This window comes from Callionymus lyra, chromosome 15 (assembly GCF_982586985.1).
Source record: "Callionymus lyra chromosome 15, fCalLyr1.hap1.1, whole genome shotgun sequence".
Taxonomy (NCBI): domain Eukaryota; kingdom Metazoa; phylum Chordata; class Actinopteri; order Syngnathiformes; family Callionymidae; genus Callionymus; species Callionymus lyra.
The window spans coordinates 8339439-8359979 of record NC_141832.1 but is presented as its reverse complement, the minus strand read 5'-3'; the positions used below and the strand labels follow the sequence as shown (position 1 = coordinate 8359979).

At 38.0% G+C, this 20541-nt stretch overlaps 1 protein-coding gene across 1 annotated transcript; it reads left to right on the top strand.

Moving 5' to 3' along the window:
• Nucleotides 1–235: 235 nt before the first annotated feature.
• Nucleotides 236–20274, top strand: znf653 (zinc finger protein 653). The gene is made up of 16 exons (XM_087809612.1): nucleotides 236–521; nucleotides 590–630; nucleotides 2061–2611; nucleotides 3746–3939; nucleotides 5078–5189; nucleotides 5262–5376; nucleotides 5475–5574; nucleotides 6482–6655; nucleotides 9109–9211; nucleotides 13201–13278; nucleotides 13350–13565; nucleotides 18202–18276; nucleotides 18531–18638; nucleotides 18701–18841; nucleotides 18904–18993; nucleotides 19985–20274. The coding sequence occupies exons 1-16, from the start codon at nucleotides 241–243 to the stop codon at nucleotides 20042–20044; spliced, it is 2439 nt and encodes an 812-aa protein (XP_087665738.1). The 5' UTR covers nucleotides 236–240; the 3' UTR covers nucleotides 20045–20274.
• Nucleotides 20275–20541: the final 267 nt, after the last annotated feature.

The window sequence follows — 20541 nt, the reverse complement described above, 5'->3', positions numbered from 1 at the left end:
ATGTCGCACGCTTGTGTCACCGCGAATCTAGTCCCTCGTAACAACACTAGTTCCGCGTTGTTATTTTTTGTGCAAATTCGATTTAAAATACATTTAAATAGATATAAATATATTTAATAATAAACCATAATTTATTATGTTTTTAAAATGTAGAAGATGCTTTTTGTAATAAAGGAAATGGAAGATTTATTTTAAAAGCGGGAGGACTTCCGGTGTCGGGATCAAAACAAGCCAAGCAAGATGGCGCTCAGCCTGACGGAGTCTCCTCTGGACGTGGAGCCGGGGACCAGAGCCTCGGCGCGGCGGTGCCGGGGCCGACCCAAGCTCACGGACTCGGACCGAGCCCAGAGGCGCCTGGAGTCGCGGAAGAAGTACGACGTCCGGAGGGTCTACCTGGGAGAGTCGCACACGCTGTGGAGCGAAGTCCGCCGGAGGACCAGCCTGAGCGACGCGGGTCTGGCGGACTACCTGATCCTGCTCTACTCCACCTTCGGGGAGAAGTACCCGGAGGAGCACGGCGGGTCGGTGGTCTTCAGTCACCTGCTGTGAAGGTGGAGATGTTGTTTCTAAAGATGTCGTTTCACTGCAGGAAGAAGAATGATGGAGAGAATGCAAAGAAACAGAAGAAAGGTAAGAGAAACAACTGGGTTTTAAACAGAAATAGTTTGAGATGAAAGTGTTTTTTTTTTTAGTTTCTCATCTGAGATGTTTATTATTGTATGTACGTTTATCAATGTCATCCGAATATTTAAAGGTTAAATTCAAAATTTCAAATGGATTTTTCTCTTATTAAAAGGTTTTTCTTTAAGCAAAGATTTTTTTGATTTTTTAAAATAATTGAATTGAATATTTTTAATGAAATGTTTTAAAAAAAATCTTATTTATGATTGTATGATTTTTTTTTTTTTTTAACAATTTAATCAAATATTTCAACAGGTTTTTTTATACACAATAAACAAATACAATTCAATAAATCAAAATGTTCTAAATTCGGTTTTTTTTTAAAAATGTAAAGCTTTTTAAAATTCAGTCTTGTTTTTTTTTTACTAACATATTAGTATTAATAATAATAATATATTTTATATAAACTTGTGAGACATTTAATTTCACAGCGTCCTTCAAATAAATCAAAAACATGATTAATTAAAAAACAGAACAGTAGTAACAACAATTTAGATTCATTAATAAAAAGCATATTAGAGTAAAACTATTATGAAAGTCAGTAAAAAAAAAAAGTGAATCCATTTGACAGTTAAATATGATATTAAAAAAAAAGCAACGTCTGTTTTTAAAACGTGTTTCTTTGTCGTCATGTGATCGTCTGCACGTTGCATGATTGGCCGAAGTAGTTCGGTACTTTTCTTAAATATTATTTTTCACATAATAAATTGATACATTTATTTATTGTCTTCTTTTTATCTTGTGTATGTTTTATTAGTTATAGTTTTGTGCTTTTAGCTTATTTAATTTAGTCACTAATTCTCAAAACTCTTATTTTACTTTTCATCTTACGATTGTTTAATTAAACATTTATTTATTGTGTGTATTATCTCATTTTTTTATTTTATTTATTAACATTTTAAAATGTTCTTTTCTTGTATTTATTCTCAAAACTATTTTCTATGTTGTTGATTTACTATGGACGTATATCAGTTTTATCAGATTTGTCTTAATAAATAAGTATTAAATCCTTTTTTTAACGATTGAATTTGTAAATTTCTACCTTGAAACTTTCAGCCAATCCTGTGCGACGACGACAATCACGTGATTTCGATCTAGTAGCTCGGTGCTCTGTTGGCTTTGTCTGGTGACACTATTATACTAACATTTTTATATTGAATTTAAAAGGCTTTAAAAATGTTAATATTGAATTTAGAAAACGAATTTTTGGAATAAGAATATCAAACTCTATGTGTAAAACATTTTTAATGTAAATATTCGAATTTAAATGTTGAAAAAAATCTTAAAAAACAACATTTAAAAAAAATCAAATCAAAATTAAACCACTTAAAAACTGATATACTTCCCTATGGAAACCTAAAGAAACCTATGTATTCCAGGCATGAAGGAGTGCGTGACGAGCCTCCGCAGCCTGGTCCGCTGGTACCAGGAACACTCGAGCTCCTGCCCGAGCGAGCCGCACCTCATCGCCCTGCGTCCGCACTGCAACTTCTCCAGCGCCGCCGTCTGGAAGTGTGACTCGGACCACTCCTTCGTCCAGTACCTGATCTCCGTGCCGAGGGCGGCCAGCGACTCCGAGCGAGACGAGGAGGAGGACGCCGGGCCGGAGCGCACGGGCCGGAGGAAGCGCAAGGATAGACGAGGCGCAGATGTAAACATGGAATCGGATGAAGATGATCCACACGAGAGCGCGGCTGAAGCTCTAGAGGTCTCTCCTAAAGATCTACCCCACGAGTCTCCCTGGCCCGGATCGGCTGGAGTGGATGGTTCGGCCATGTTGTCGGAGGGTTGTTCGGTTCACCTGGACTCTGAGGTTCTGGTGCCGGCGTCGCTCCAGGAGCCGGAAGAAATGTTCGACGCGCAGGAGCTTCAGAGTGTGGCGAGCGGAGGTGTCGCGGCGGAGCAGAGGACGGCGTTGGAATCTTCTCAGGTGAAGACGGCGTCATGAGTCTAAATATCACTTAAATCGCTACCATTCTGTGCATTTTATTATGACATTATATCAGTGCCATCAAATATTAAATGACAGAATTTTACATTTAGAATGTGCAACCTTTGATTTTGTTTTATAGAAACAAACAATTTCTATATTAAAACGATGGATTTGTTGTCACTGATGGAAGGTCTGACCATGAATAGATCTAGAAGTAAGAACCAGAATTTTAAAGTTTACTCTGAAAGAAAGTGGAAGCCAGTGAAGAGTTTTAAGGATCGGAGAAATGTGAGTTCTTCTACTAGAGCGGCTCAGAATTGTTGCTGCAGAGTTTTGTATCAACTGCAGGCGAGACACATCCTTCTTGTTTAGACACCAAAATAAACTGTTACAATATTCCAGACGAGAATAGAAAAGAGCTTTACAAATATTACTTACTAACTTATTTTTATATTTAAAGACTGATTTATTTATTTTTTAGGTATTTTCACAATAAATATTTTTTTTACATATAGAGTTTGATATTCTAATTCTAATAATCCAAAAATAAATGGACTAAATTCAATTTTTTTTTATTTTAGTCTTTTGAATTCAATATTTAAATAGTATAAATGTGCCACCAGACCATACCAAACGAGCACCGAGCTGCTTGATCTTGTGCTTCTATGTTGTCACATGATCATCTGCGAGTCACATGATTGGCTGAAAGTTCAATCAAGTAGCTCGGTGCTCGTTTGGTATTGTCTGGTGACACCGTTATACCATTTGAAGATTGAATTTAAGAGTAGATATTAAAGAATATTGAATTTGGAAAATATAAATTTGGAATTATTTGAAATAAAAACCAAACTATGTGTAAAAAATAATAATAATAATAATTTAAAACGATGTCAACCTTTCAATATAGAAATGATTAACTTAAATTATTCAATACAAAATAGTTTAATGTTAATAAAACAACAACATTTCTATAAAAATATTCAATGTTAAATTCAATTAAGACACTGATTTACTGCCATAGATTTTACGGGTTAGAAATATAAAAAAAATGCTGTTAAATAAGTTAAAATGTCATAAAAGTGGATGTTTCAACTTCACGCTGGTCAATAAAAGGGTCGATGTTGGTTGTAGTTGATCATCATCACCGGACCCTCGTACCAGGCTCTGGCGTCCGAGGGGATCCAGCTCAACATGGCCGACGTGGGTGCAGACGACGACCTCTCGTGCGCCGCCGTAGAATCCAAGATGGCCGACGCTGAGGACGAGCAGCTGCTGCAGCCTTCGGGCGACGCTCTGAGCTGTGAGAGCGAGCAGAGTCTGAGCAGGTGACGTCCTGAAGTCCTACGATGATGGAAGTAAATCAGTGCCAGACTATTTATTGAATTTGAATCTGATTATAATTATGTAATATTGAATTCAATAATATATTGAAATCTTGAATTTTTAATGTTTATATTTATTAATAATTGAATAAAATAAAAAAAATGGGTTTTTTTTTTTACACACATTGGGTTTGATATTCTAATTTCAAACAATTAAAAAATAAATTGTTGTGAAAAAAATGTTGTAAATTGAATTTTTGAAGCCTTTTAAGTTTTATAACCAGAACTGAGTTACTTTCAGCCAATCACACGACACACAGACTGTCATGTGACATTTTTATATGGAACTTAAAAAGCTACAAATGGAAGAAAAAAAATTGAATTTAAAAAAATAGATTTTTCACTATTGGAATTTTGATATCGTACTCTATGTAGAAAAAAAAAATCCTTTTTAAAAAAAAATGATTTAACGTTTTGAATTTGGAAACAATGGAAAAAAATCTTTCAAAAACAATAAAGTTTAAACATTTTTAATGTTGACTTTTTTTTATGTATTTTTATGCATTTAATTATAATTATGAAATATTGAATTCAATAATATATATATATATATATATTAAAATGTTGAATTTTTAATTAAATAATTTGTAGATTTAATCATTAATATTTAAAAAATAATTGAATAAAAAATAATTTCAAAATGAATTATTTTTTAACACATAGCGTTTGATTTTCTAATCCAACAATCCAATAGTAAATGTTCTAAATTATTTTCTTTGCAGCCTTTTAAGTTCAATCTAAAACTGTAGTATCATAGTTTCATCAGACAATACCAATGGAGTACCGAGCTACTTGATTAAACTCTCAGCCAATCACACGACACACCGACTGTCATGTGATTGTTAATTTTTATATTGAATTAAAAAGGCTACAAATTAAATAAATATTGAATTTAGAAAATGTATTTTAAATTTTTGGAATTATTATATCAAACTCTAAGTGAAAATGTCCTTTAAATCCCATTTAAAAAAAATAATTGAATGTTTTAAATCTGGAGATAATGAAATAAAATAAAATAAAATATACAGTTTAAATATTTGTAAGATTTAACACCTAAATATTCCGATCCCGGCGTGTGCAGGTCCAGGAGGACCAGACGGGGTCAGGTGATCGAGGCCGACGGCATGTTGAAGATGTTCCACTGTCCGTACGAGGGCTGCAGTCAAGTCTACGTGGCGGTCAGCAGCTTCCAGGTCAGACCTCCAGGAACCTCCTCCTCCTGGACCTGGTTCAGTGCTGATCCTAACGTCTTGCTTCTCCGGCAGAACCACGTCAACCTGGTCCACAGGAAAGGAAGGACCAAGGTCTGTCCTCACCCCGGCTGTGGGAAGAAGTTCTACCTGAGCAACCACCTGCACCGTCACATGATCATCCACTCAGGTGAGGAGGAGACGCCTGACGGAGGTCGACGTGTGTGTGTGTGTGTTTGTGTGTGTGTGTGTGTGTGTGTGTTTATGTGTGTGTGTGTGTGTGTGCAGGGGTCCGAGACTTCATCTGTGAGACGTGTGGAAAGTCTTTCAAGCGTAAAAACCACCTGGAGGTTCACAGACGGACTCACACCGGAGAAACTCCTCTGCAGTAAGTTTCACTGAGTCTCGTTCAATACATACTAGTATTTGAATGAAGAAAACTTGAATATTGTAAACTTTGGCATCAGAATGTTGAAGATTTAATTAAATATTTCAAATTTTTAAACTTTTCTTTTTAATAATTCAATTCATTTGTTGGGGGGTTTTAAGAAAAAAATGTTTTCCACATACACTTTGATATCTTTATTCCCATCATTGAAAAAACCTTTTTCAAAATTCAAATATTCCTCAATTATTAACCTTTTGAATTCAATATAAAAAATGTCTGCGCGTCGCCTGACTTTTCAAATATAGGAATTATTGTATTTAATTATTTATTTATTTTAATTCAAACAATGTTATTAAATTCTTTAAAACCGTTTTTCAAAAATCATTTAAAATTTGAAATTCAATCATTCAAAACTCTGATGGCCGTTATACTGTTTTACATCATTTAATCTTGATTATTTAACTAAAGAAAATGTAGAAGAACTCAATTTTAACATTTAAAATACATTTTATTTTAGTAACTAAATTAAAAATGTTAAAAACATCAAAAAGATGAGTAATTATAAAAATATAAAATGATACATTTCATTTACAGTTATTATTTCAAAAGTAAGAAATAATGATTTTACAATAAATATGATTAAAAACCATTTTAGTAACTCGATAATAAATGTTAAAAACACAACTTTAACAAGAAAAGTATATAAAAAACATGATACCAATCAAAATAAATAACTGTTCTATTATAAAGTTATAATGCAAAAGTTAATCAAATAATAAGTAATACAAATGACAAAGTTTTAGTATCTATAGAAATAATGTTAAAAATACATTAAATAAAATAATAACGTATAGTTTAATTGCGTGTCTCTTAATTCCCGGTGGTTCTGATGATGCTGTGCTCACAGGTGTGAGATCTGTGGTTACCAGTGTCGTCAGCGGGCGTCGCTCAACTGGCACATGAAGAAACACACGACTGACGCTCACTTCAACTTCACCTGCGACTTCTGCCACAAACGCTTCGAGAGGCTGGACAGCGTCAAGTTCCACAAGCTCAAGAGTCACCCGGACAAGCAGGACCCGTGAGGCCCTTGGGGATCCGTGAGGCCTTCAGGGACCTGTGAGGCCTTCAGGGACCTGTGAGGCCATCAGGGATCCGTTAGGCCTTCAGGGATCCGGGAGGCCACCAGGGACCCGTGATGCCCTCAAAAACCTGTGAGGCCTTTAGGAACCTGGAAGCCTTCAGGAACCTGGAAGCCTTCAGGAACCCATGAGGCCTTCAGGGACCCGTGAGGCCCTCAGAAATCCGCGAGGCCCTCAGAAACCTGTGAGGCCTTAAGAAACATGTGAAGCCCTCAGGGACCCTTGAGGCCCTCAAAAACCTGTGAGGTCTTTAGGAACCTGGGTGCATTTAGGAACCTGGAAGCCTTCAGGAACCCATGAGGCCTTCAGGAACCCATGAGGCCTTCAGGGACCCATGAGGCACTCAGAAACATGTGAGGTCCCTCAGAAAAACGTGAGGCCTTAAGGAACCTTTGAAGCTTTCAGGAAACCATGAGGCCTTCAGGGACTCTTAAGGCCTTAAGGGACTCTTAAGGCCCTCGGGAACCCTTGAAGCCCTCAGGAACCCTTGAAGCCCTCAGGAAACCATGAGGCCTTCAGGAACCTGTGAAGCCTTCAGGAAACCATGAGGCCTTCAGGAAGCCGTGAAGCCTTCAGGAACCCGTGAAGCCTTCAGGGTCCCGTGAGGCCTTCAGGGTCCCGTGAGGCCTTCAGGGTCCCGTGAGGCCTTCAGGGTCCCGTGAGGCCTTCAGGAACCTGTGAAGCCTTCATGGACCCGTGAGGTCTTCAGGGACCCGTGAGGCCTTCAGGGACTCGTGAGGCCTTCCCCGGACCTGTGAGGCCTTCAGGGACACCCGGCGAAGGCTGACCCAAAAGGATTTTTGGCGCCCTCGTGTGGCAAAAGCTCCGCCCTCTCGACACTGACCCAGACGACCTTCAAAATAAATGAACTTTGACACTAATTTATTTTTCTACAAACACTTTTAAGTGGACAAAGAACATTGTGTAGTAATGTGTGTGTGTGTGTGTGTGTGTGTGTGTGTGTGGGTTCAACGCTCACTCTTCCACATCCAGTTCTCAGGAAAACATCGTATTAAAAGCACTTTTTCCTCTGACGACCGATGAAGTCACTGAAAGTTTCTTTTGTGCGCTTTGTTTGTCATCATCCAGCAGGATTGATTGTGTAACTATGTTTGAGTGAGTCAGAGATGAAGAGAAGGTCGACTGACATGTTCATGTGAAGCTGAACATCTTTGTTCTTCTCTGGAGTCACTTTACACACAACTCTCTGTCTGTCTCTCTGTCTGTCTGTCTGTCTGTCTGTCTGTCTCTCTGTGTGTCCCTTTGTCTGTCTGTCTCGCTCTCTGTCTATGAGTGTCTGTCTGTCTCCTGTGTGTCTGTCTCTCTCTGTCAATGTGTGTGCCTGTCTGTCTCTCTCTCCGTCTATGTGTATGTGTCTGTCTCCCTGTGTGTGGGTGTGTCTGTCTCTGTCTATGTGTGTGTTTCTGTCTCTCTCTCTGTCAATGTGTGTGTTTCTGTCTCTCTGTTAGTCTGTCTGTGTGTGTGTGTGTGTGTGTGTGTGTGCGTGTGCGTGTCTCTCGGTGTGTGTCGGTGTGTCTGTCTCTGTGCGTGTGTGTCTCTGTCTATCTATGTGTTTGTCCGTCTGTCTCTCTGTTTGAGTTTATGTGTGTCTTTCTGTCTGTCTGTCTATGTGTGTTGACGTCTTTCTCTGTGTGTCTGTCTGGCTGCCGATCTGTGTGTGTCTGTCTCTCCATGTGTCTGTCTCTGTGTCTTTCTCCATGTGTGCGTCCGTCTCCCTCTGTCTGTCTTTTTGTGTGTCTGTCTGTCTGTGTGACAATGTCTGCCGTTTTCTTTGGGTTTGTCTTCCTTCCTCTGTGTCAATTTCTGTCTGTCTGTCTCTTCTTTGACACCCAGACCTTCTGTGTACATGTATACACACAAACAAATACATTTGATTAATATAAATACTTCCATTTGTTTTGTTCAAGATAAAAAAAGGTAAAATAATTATTTAAAAAGATGCTACTAAACCAAAACTCCCTCACAACACTGTGTACTGAGTTTAGTTCTTCCTGGGAATCTGTCCAGAGACCCGGAGAAGCAGCTTGAGTGGGTTAATATTTATTCTAGAAATAAACTCAAATATTGTGTTTCTTCTTTTCTACAAAGTCAGCTTTAAAATATCTATCGTAGACCTGAACTCAGAAGTGAAGACGGAGCGAGGACGGAGCCCTGAGGTGCGCCCGACGAGTCCCCCTGACACATTGACGTTCCCTCCTCCGAGCAAATCTGGGAATCGTACTCGGGTTGCCAGGAGACGAGATGATATGATTGGGTCTCATGTTCAAACCAGTTCCTCCTGTTTGGATAATGGCAGTAAGGTCAGACGCCGTCTCCCCCTCCCTCCCTCCCTCCCTCCCTCGGCGGGGGAGACGGCTCCATGGCGATGATGTGTTGCCGTGGTCACACCCACTCGCTCTCTCTCGCTCGCCATCTCTCAACGCTCTCCCTCAGTTCGTCTCTGGAGCCACGAGAGGTTCTTCATCCAGACGAAGGTAAGACGTGTTTATTCTTCTGTGGAAGGTCTTCACCTCCGACTCACCCTCCTCACCCTCCTCACCCTCCTCACCCCCCTCACCTGTCGGACTCACCTGTCGGACTCACCTGTCGGACTCACCTGTCGGACTCACCTGTCGGACTCACCTGTCTCTCTGCCCTGATTGTCTCAAAGCCACTCGAGTGCAACATGTCGACTCGTGGGCACAACACACAGCTGGTCCCACACGATTCCCTCGAAAGGAGTCGCCTGTTGCTCAAAGGGTTGAAAACCCGAGGCAGGGTTTTTGCTCCGTCACCGCTGAAGATGGTTTTGTGTGTCACTGACAAAAGGGAACTTTGTTCTCGTCCGCGACAAACAAACACATCTTCATTCGACTTCTGTTTCCTTTGTCACGACGTGAAACCGCATCGTGGTGTTTTCACCACAAATGTGTGTTATGATGTTAAACATTATTAGTCACGTTTTAAACAATTATTACTTTATTTTCTCTTCACATGTCTTACTGATGCTGTTAATGCATTTTTTCTCATTAATTACTATTTAAGTTGTTTAAAATGTGTGTGGAATCTATTTTATATATATTAGAACTAATTATTTTGGCCTAATATAACGTTGCAGGCCTTATAAAAAGTTTATTATTTTTATTCTCATTTTTGATCATGTTGTTTAAAATATATTTAATATAACCATTATTTTTTCAATATTGGAATTTGTGACTTACATTTGTTATTGGCATTTATTAATGTATTTACCGAACGATTTAAATTTATTTTTGTAAAAAAGTCATTTAGAATAATTTATTTTCTATTTATTTACAGTTTCTACCGAAAAAAATGTCCCGTAATAATTATTTTTCTATAGATAACAATTTATTTAGCCTAATATTATATTGAGGTCTTATCAATTTTTTAATCTTTTTATTTATTCTCAGCAGAATATTTTAATTGTTTTTTTTATTTTTAAATATGTTATTTAATATAATCATTTACTTTATATACTTGTACATATCTGAAGTAAATGCTCACATTTTGACTTGATGAACGTTTCTGTTAGTTATTTATTCTCTCTGACTAAAATATATTTAAAAAATATTTCATACAAATTCATGGCTAAGTTCAATAATGATGCTTTAATGTGTATTTATTATTTAATATTATATTTATTATTTATATAACCTGTTTATATTTATTTTTAGAACCATTTTAATTATGTAAAAGTTTCACATTTATACGATTTATTTATTATTGCCGCATTTTAATTATTTATTTATTTACATTTTCTACTGAAATTGTACGTTATATTTTCTCATGAATTTGCCTTTTTTACTACATTCATTTTGATAGTTGTTTTATTTTTGTCTCATATTATGTTGTTCATGCCGAAAGGTTTTTGGAAAAAAAAAAAAATATATATATATATATATATATATATATAGATTTTATTATTTATTTTAAACATTCAACCTTATTATTCCATTTTTCAATAATACAGTTTAATATTTTCAATAATACAGACAAAATACAGTGTAACATATATATATTTTTAAAGTGTATATTCATTCTATGCTACTTTTCATTCCTAACCTTCTTCCTGTATCGAATCTAACGATGACTGTAAACTTTAGACCTCAGTTCTGGTCAAATGTTGTTCTGGTTATTGTGGTAGAGAAAAAGAGGAAGTTTCTCGTTTATCTGACTGAACCTTCTTTCATTTACATTTAATTTGACTGTTGAACTCACCGCCACTTCCTGGTCCAGACGTCAGTGCACGTGAGCAGCTGGTCTGAGGTCAGTTGAATAGAGGGACAGGTGTGGAGGCGGGAACATGGCTCGCTGCTCATTGTTGACCAACACAGAATCACTTGTTGTGTGTTTGCTGTTGATCGACTAAACACATCAGCAGAGATGACATCACAGGTGGTTTTATTTGTAATATATTTTCAATTTAATGTCGTACATCTTTAAACACAACAAACGTCAACTAGATCTTTAAACACGACAACAAGTCAACAAGTACATCTTTAAACACAACAATAGGTGAACAAGTACATCTTTAAACACAACAATAAGTGAACAAGTACATCTTTAAACACAACAATAGGTGAACAAGTACATCTTTAAACACGACAACAAGTCAACAAGTACATCTTTAAACACGACAACAAGTCAACAAGTACATCTTTAAACACAACAATAAGTGAACAAGTACATCTTTAAACACAACAATAAGTCAACAAGTACATCTTTAAACACAACAATAAGTCAACAAGTACATCTTTAAAGACAACAATAAGTAAACAAGTACATCTTTAAACACAACAATAAGTCAACAAGTACATCTTTAAACACAACAATAAGTCAACAAGTACATCTTTAAAGACAACAATAAGTAAACAAGTACATCTTTAAACACAACAATAAGTCAACAAGTACATCTTTAAACACAACAATAAGTCAACAAGTACATCTTTAAACACAACAATAAGTAAACAAGTACATCTTTAAACACAACAATAAGTCAACAAGTACATCTTTAAACACAATAATAAGTCAACAAGTACATCTTTAAACACAATAATAAGTCAACAAGTACATCTTTAAACACGACAATAAGTCAACAAGTACATCTTTAAACACAACAATAAGTCAACAAGTACATCTTTAAACACAACAATAAGTCAACAAGTACATATTTAAACACAACAATAAGTCAACAAGTACATCTTTAAACACAACGATAAGTAAACAAGTACATCTTTAAACACAATAATAAGTGAACAAGTACATCTTTAAACACAACAATAAGTCAACAAGTACATCTTTAAACACAATAATAAGTCAACAAGTACATCTTTAAACACAATAATAAGTGAACAAGTACATCTTTAAACACAACAATAAGTGAACAAGTACATCTTTAAACACAACAATAAGTCAACAAGTACATCTTAAAACACAACAATAAGTCAACAAGTACATCTTTAAACACAATAATAAGTCAACAAGTACATCTTTAAACACAATAATAAGTCAACAAGTACATCTTTAAACACGACAATAAGTCAACAAGTACATCTTTAAACACAACAATAAGTCAACAAGTACATCTTTAAACACAACAATAAGTCAACAAGTACATCTTTAAACACAATAATAAGTCAACAAGTACATCTTTAAACACAATAATAAGTCAACAAGTACATCTTTAAACATGACAATAAGTCAACAAGTACATCTTTAAACACAACAATAAGTCAACAAGTAAATCTTTAAAGACAACAATAAGTCAACAAGTACATCTTTAAACACAACAATAAGTCAACAAGTACATCTTTAAACACAACAATAAGTAAACAAGTACATCTTTAAACACAATAATAAGTCAACAAGTACATCTTTAAACACAACAATAAGTGAACAAGTACATCTTTAAACACAACAATAAGTCAACAAGTACATCTTTAAACACAACAATAAGTCAACAAGTACATCTTTAAACACAACAATAAGTCAACAAGTACATCTTTAAACACAACAATAAGTCAACAAGTACATCTTTAAACACGACAATAAGTCAACAAGTACATCTTTAAACACAACAATAAGTCAACAAGTACATCTTTAAACACAACAATAAGTCAACAAGTACATCTTTAAACACAACAAGTCAACTAGTATGTGCTAGCTACAGCTTAAAAAATAACCCTCACACACATGGCAATACATTTTGTTGTTGTTTTTGTTGCCAAATTCTCCAACGATGATGTGAGGGTAGATTTTTGGCTGCGTGTGACCTTGACATACATTTTTATTTTCTATACCATGACGACACAAGCTGCTTGGAGGAGGTATGCGCGCTAAAAGACAACTTAAAAAGAACATCTTGCTGTGGTTTGCGTTGCCAGACTCACAACGATGAGCTCCTTGGAGGAGGTATGTGCGAAGCAGGTGAAAATATAAAAAAAACGTGTTCCTCTTCTGCCAGGTCTTCAAACCAGCAGGAACCATGGGCTGCTTCGGATTCCTGAAGTTCATGATGTTCGTCTTCAACGGCATTATATTCGTAAGTCCCGACTCCACGGAGACATGAACCCCCAGATGTTGTTCTCCAGAGAAGTGTGCTGTGCTCCTCAGCTGGCCGGTGTCGCTGTCCTGGGCGTGGGCATCTGGGTGAAGGTGGACAGCGGCTCCATGTTCGACCTGCTGGGGAAGATCAAGAACCTTCCTCCGGAGCTGAACCAGGTGCTGCACGTGGGATACCTGCTCATCGCCGTCGGAGCGCTGCTGCTGCTCATCGGCTTCCTGGGCTGCTGCGGCGCCATGAAGGAGAGTCGCTGCATGCTGCTGATGGTACGTGACCTTATGAACCCGTGACCTTATGAACCCGTGACCGGTCGACAACGTGTCGCAAATATTCACAAACAATATGGTCCGAGGTTAAAATCCTCAGTCGTAACTGATTTCATTCGTTTTCAAACCAAAATATGTCCAAACATCAGTTTAAAAGCTGCTGGAGTCACTGTATCCTCTCGTCCTCAGTCAACGCCTAAGTCGTAAAAATATGTCCAAACATCAGCTTTAAAAGCAGCTGGAATCACTGTATCCTCTCGTCCTCAGTCATCTCGGGTTAAAAACAAGGAAACGTCCAAGATGAGTGGAACAAGGAGAAGAAGAAATACGAGAAGTGTCTTGAACGTGAAAAAGGGAGGATGAATAATAACAAGAAGAAAGAGTCAAGGACCAGGAGGAAGAACGAGAACAACAACAATAAGAGCAACGACATTGACAAGACAAATATGTCCAACAATAAGAAAGAAGAAAAACATTGAGATCAATAAGATGAAAAAATACAAGAAAACTTGAAGAATGCTAACAAAAAGAAGAGCAGAAAGGTCAAAGGTCAAGGAGGTAGGGTTGGAGAAAAAAGAGGAGAAGCAAAAAGAGGATGAGAAGGTATGAAATGAAATGGTGAAAATGAGAAGAATGGATGGATGGAGCTGAAAGAGGAGGAGAAGAAAATGATGTAGATGGTGAAAGAGGGAAGTGAAGGAGGAGGAGGAGTTGGGGAAAGAAAAGAAGATGTAGTATGAGGAGATGAGGAAGGTGGAGAAGAGGGAGGAGAAGAAGAAGTAGCTGGAGAAGGAGAAGAAGATGGAGAAGATAAAAGAGATGGAGAAGAAGATGTAGATGGAGGAAGAGGACAAGAAGACGGAGAAGGATGAGGTGGAGGAGGAGAAGGTGTGGATTGAGAAGAAGCAGGTGGAGGTAAAGAATAAGGCGGAGAAGAAGATGTTGACGGTGTAAGAGGAGGTGAAGAGGAACGAGAAGAAGATGTAGATAAAGGAGGAGGAGAAGAAGATGTAGATGGAAAAGAATAAGGAGGAGAAGATGGAGATAAAGGAGGAGAAGAGGATGGAGAAGGAGGAGAAGGTGTGAATTGAGAAGAAGAAGCAGGTGGGGGTAAAGAATAAGGAGGAGAAGAAGATGTTGACGGTGTAAGAGGAGGTGAGAGGAACGAGAAGAAGATGTAGATAAAGTAGGAGGAGAAGAAGATGGAGATGGAAAAGAATAAGTAGGAGAAGAAGATGTTGACGGTGTAAGAGGAGGTGAGAGGAACGAGAAGAAGATGTAGATAAAGGAGGAGGAGAAGAAGATGGAGATGGAAAAGAATAAGGAGGAGAAGATGTTGATAAAGGAGGAGAAGAGGATGGAGAAGGAGGAGAAGGTGTGAATTGAGAAGAAGAAGCAGGTGGGGGTAAAGAATAAGGAGGAGAAGAAGATGTTGACAGTGTAAGAGGGGGTGAAGATGAAGGAGAAGAAGATGTAGATGAATGTAAAGATAGAGCAGGGGAGAAGAAAATGTAGATGGAGGTGGAGAAAAAGAAGATGCAGATGGAAATAATGGGGAGAAGATGTAGATAAAGATGATGAGAAAAGATGGAGATAAAGAAGGAGAAGATGGGGATGGAAAGGATTAAGAGAAGAAGATACAGATGAATGAAGATATAGAAGGGGGAGAAGAAGAAGGAGAAAGATTAGCTGGAAAAGGAGGAGAAAAGAAAATAAATTGAAGAGGAGAAGAAAAAGATGGAGATGGAAAAGAATGAAGATAATAAGATGGAGATAAAGGAGAAGAAGAAAAAGTACTTGAGTTCATACTATGATGATGACATTTATGATGCTGTTGCTTGATGACATCATCATGATGACATCACCACGACGACCTAACAAAGGGAAATCTTATCCTCACTATAAAAGTTGCGTGCGTTCCATCTTTGGGCGTCATCAGAGTTGACATTAAGAAGAGTTGAGTTGAGAAGAGTTGAGAAGAAGAGTTGACATGAAAAAGAGTTGAGAAGAAGAAGAGTTGACATGAAGAAGAGTTGAGATGAAAAAGAGTTGAGTTGAGAATAAGAAGAGTTGAGATGAAACAGAGTTGAGAAGAAGAAGAGTTGACATAAAGAAGAGTTGAGAAGAAAAATAGCTGAGAAGAAGAGTTGAGATGAAGAAATGTTGAGATGAAGAAGAGTTGAGATGAAGAAGAGTTGAGATGAAGAAGAGTTGACATAAAGAAGAGTTGAGAAGAAGAAGAGTTGAGATGAAGAAGAGTTGAGATGAAGAAGAGTTGAGATGAAGAAGAGTTGAGAAGAAGAAGAGTTGAGATGAAGAAGTGTTGAGATGAAGAAGAGTTGACATAAAGAAGAGTTGAGATAAAGAAGAGTTGACATAAGAAGAGTTGACATGAAGAAGAGTTGAGAAGAAGAAGAGTTGAGATGAAGAAGAGTTGAGAAGAAAAAGAGTTGACACGAAGAAGAGTTGAGAAGAAGAAGAGTTGAGAAGAAAAAGAGTTGACACGAAGAAGAGTTGAGAAGAAGAAGCGTTGACATGAAGAATAGTTGAGAAGAAGAAGAGTTGACATGAAGAAGAGTTGAGAAGAAGAAGAGTTGACATGAAGAAGAGTTGAGAAGAAGAAGCGTTGACATGAAGAATAGTTGAGAAGAAGAAGAGTTGACATGAAGAAGAGTTGAGAAGAAGAAGAGTTGACATGATGAAGAGTTGAGAAGAAGAAGAGTTGACACGAAGAAGAGTTGAGAAGAAGAAGAGTTGACATGAAGAAGAGTTGAGAAGAAAAAGAGTTGACACGAAGAAGAGTTGAGAAGAAGAAGAGTTGACATGAAGAATAGTTGAGAAGAAGAAGAGTTGACATGAAGAAGAGTTGAGAAGAAGAAGAGTTGACATGAAGAAGAGTTGAGAAGAAGAAGAGTTGACATGAAGGAGGTCGCTGAAGGTCACGTGACGAGCTCGTACCTCAGGGTGAGGCACAGGCGTCTGGTCGCCCTGTTCTCGAGTGAGGTCACCGAGCCGCTGACCGACGACGGCAGCTTCTCCTCCGTGGACCTGAGCGAGGACGGCGAGGAGGAGGACGAGGCGGCGCTGGAGAACTGGAGCGTGGCGGAGGTGAAGTGGATGTCGAGCGCCTGCGACCGCTCCACGCTGGCCAGCGTCTGCCTGAGGAGGGCGGGTCGGCGGGTCAAGGACCTTTGCTGCAGGTGCTTCAGGAGGACCAGGGTTCAACTCCTGAAGCTCAGGGACAACCTGCCCTCGTACAAGTCGCTGTGACCTTGAGTTCAATAGTGTCATCGATGGAGGAAGGTTGAGGGTTCCAATCCCACTTGAGGCAAATTAAGGTTTCCTCCCAGCAACATTTAAAGGTCAACCGTTAACTAGAGTTATCGAGTGGTTGTCCGTGGATGGACTGGTGACCTTTCCAGGGTGTCCTCTCCCCGATATCAACAACAGCACTTTATCCATTTTAAAAAAGTGTATATTTTATTTTTGTGTCTGTTTTGGTTTATATTTAAATACTGTTTAAAATAAAGTAATTTTATTTATTGCAAGTATTCAAACCATTTTTTCATTTATGTGTTACAAATAAAGTTCCGGCCACTAGATGGCAGCAGTCCTTACGCCCTTCGCTACTAAAGGAACATTGTCGTCATGTGTCGGCGATGACTGAGGACAAGAGGATACAGTGATTACAGCTGCTTTTAAAGCTGATGTTTGGACATATTTTTACGACTTAGGCGTTGACTGGGGACGAGAGGATACAGTGACTCCGGCAGCTTTTAAAGCTGATGTTTGGACATATTTTGGTTTGAAAACAAATGAAAGCAGTTACGACTGAGGACGAGAGGATACAGTGACTCCGGCAGCTTTTAAAGCTGATGTTTGGACATATTTTGGTTTGAAAACAAATGAAAGCAGTTACGACTGAGGACGAGAGGATACAGTTACTCCGGCAGCTTTTGAAGCTGATGTTTGGACATTTTTTTGATTTGAAAACAAATGAAGGAGTTACGACTGAGGACGAGAGGATACAGTGACTCCAGCAGCTTTTAAAGCTGATGTTTGGACATTTTTTTGGTTTGAAAACAAATGAAGGAGTTACGACTGAGGACGTGAGGATACAGTCACTCGGGCAGCTTTTAAAGCTGATGTTTGGACATTTTTTTGGTTTGAAAACAAATGAAGGAGTTACGACTGAGGACGAGAGGATACAGTGACTCCGGAAGCTTTTAAAGCTGATATTTGGACATATTTTGGTTTGAAAACAAATGAAAGCAGTTACGACTGAGGACGAGAGGATACAGTGACTCGGGGAGCTTTTAAAGCTGATGTTTGGACATTTTTTAGGTTTGAAAACAAATGAAGGAGTTACGACTGAGGACGAGAGGATACAGTGACTCGGGGAGCTTTTAAAGCTGATGTTTGGACATATTTTGGTTTGAAAACAAATGAAAGCAGTTACGACTGAGGACGAGAGTCATGTGGTCTGTAAATACTACAACACCAGAGTCAAGTACTGGACAATACTACACATATATCCCTGTTACTACAGTATCACTATATATCGTATCGTTGACCTCGTACCTGGTCTTGCAATAAATCTTTATACGACTTTAACAGTCAAATGTTTTCCTGCCAGTTCTTCATCATTGTCCTCGTGGTCTTCATCGCTGAGGTCATCGGGGCCATCGTCATCCTGGTCTTCAGACCTTTGGTGAGTCTTCGTAGAAGGTTCAAACCCAGAGCGGCAGGAATTCAACCAACGTCGCTTAAGAGATGCAACAAAGATTTGTATTTATTTGTATTTCAAGGTGAAGTCATTGATGGAGTGATGAAGCTTCATGAAGCATCCTCTTCACCCTCCACTAGGGGGCACTCTCTAAGCCAGTAGCTTCACCTACTGAACCACAAGACGATGCTTCGTGAAGCTTCATCACTCGTCCTTCACTTCCTTCTCTGCCTCATCAGGTCGGAGAGATTCTGGACAAGGTCGGCGCGGTGGCGGTAAAGACCATCAAGAAGGACTACGGGAAGAACCCTGACATCACCATCCTGTGGAACGCCACCATGAGCACCGTGAGTCACGAGCGACGCCCCCTACTGTTCATGCAGGGGATTAACTTAACATCTGTGTCCAGATGAGCTGCTGCGGGTTCTACAACTCCTCGGACTTCACCGACTCGCCGTACTACGTCGGGAACAACGACAAGTTCCCGCCGCTCTGCTGCGCCAACGAGTCCGACGCGCCGTGCAGTGCGAGCGAGGTCGCCTTAGGCCCGGTGAGTCACGCAGACTCGGCGTCTTCTCGGAACCTGGTTCACCATCTTGGTTCCTCTCGCAGGTTCCCGGCTGTTTCCCGAAGATGAAGAAGATGATCGAGAGCAACACGGGAGCCATCGTGGCCGTGGCTCTGGCAATCGCTGCCCTAGAGGTGAACTTTGAACTTGACAAGACCTGGAGGAGCTGATCCTCATCCTCCTTTAGCTCCAGGATTTGGATTCCTTCAGGGGCCACATTATGTACTGTGAATGTTGTCGTCAAGATAAAAGAAAGAAGGGACTAATAAAAGGAGCATTCATATGATGGAGAAACTTCGAATTAAAAAAGAATAAAAAGGATAAAATAAGCTTAAACTATGATAGGATTAATGAAAATATACATTTAGGAAAATTATTTTCCTATATTTTGTTTAAAAATAATAATAATAAAATGCAAAAGCTATGGTCGTGTAAAAGCGTAGGTGTTTAATTGTGTAATAATTATTTTTAAATACATTTTATATTAAAAATATTATAGGAAAACACAAAAAATACATTACAAAATGAGCTCAAGCTGTAATTTATTTGAATATTATATGGTATTTCATTAAATATAAAATATAATAAGATTTATATATTTTTTCAAGAAAGAATATTTAAAGGGGAATTGTAGTTATGTCATAAAATAAAACCAAATATGCTATAGTTGTTATTTTAATGTGTATTATTTAATTTTAAATGTGATTTATTAAAAAATATATATATAATATAAAAAACACTTCATATAGAAAGAGGACATGGTAAAATTAGCTTAAGATGTCATTTGATTTCATATTATAACATATTTCATTCATTTGTTTTAAGATCTTGAAGAAAAAGAAAAATGTTTATATATTTTGTTACAAAACTAAAAAAAATATTAATGCTAAGTGAAGTTTACCTTGTCATGACATTATTAAAATTAAAAATAAATAAGCTAAAGTCCAAAAAAGGACCAATAAAAGAAAGAAAATAGTGAAAAAAAGGGAAATCTTCTGGAATATCGAGGTAAACAAAACTATCAATAACACTTGGAGGAGCTGATCCTCATCCTCTTAGCTCCAGGTTTAGCAATAGCTCTGTAAAGCGACACAGTTGTGCTAAAAGAGCGTCTTCTCTCTGCAGATGTGCGCCATGATCGTGTCCATGGCGCTCTACTGCCAGGCCAAGTCCAGGACCGTGTGACGAGGAAGGATCTCGTCGCCTTCGTCCAATAACTGCCAATTAATTAAATTTACACTTTTTACCGAAGGATTTCTACTTTTTACGAATAAGTTTGTTGACTCAATAGCAACTGAAATAATCAATATAACTGTTGAAAGTAGTTTTATTTGACTGTACAAGGCTTTATTTTTATGCCTTATGTGAAAATGAATTAGTGGGGATTTAAAAGTAAATAAAGGGCTTTATAATGATTGTTTTCATCTCTTTTATTTGTTTATTGTGCGTTTGTATCAAGTCAACAGTAGTACTTTGGTTTAAATTCACAATTTGACTCTTCTTTCTTTTTTTACCTAAAAGGACAAAAGTGTATTACAAATAAAATGTATTATTATTATTAATAAAGTGTATCTATCTCTCGATCTAAAAGCGTGATGGAAGCGCACCCTAGCGGGCAGAAGGTGCTAATGCTATCTTTGCGATTATAATAATTTGTAATATAAATAGTTTTAAAATTATAT

Bases quoted from the DNA above. Each gene is read 5' to 3' on its own strand.
- znf653 (XM_087809612.1), top strand. From the start codon at position 241: ATGGCGCTCAGCCTGACGGAGTCTCCTCTGGACGTGGAGCCGGGGACC. The intron at 522-589 runs GTCGGTGGTCTT...GTTTCACTGCAG, and splicing joins TACCCGGAGGAGCACGGCGG to GAAGAAGAATGATGGAGAGA. The intron at 18,994-19,984 runs GTGAACTTTGAA...TTCTCTCTGCAG, and splicing joins TGGCAATCGCTGCCCTAGAG to ATGTGCGCCATGATCGTGTC.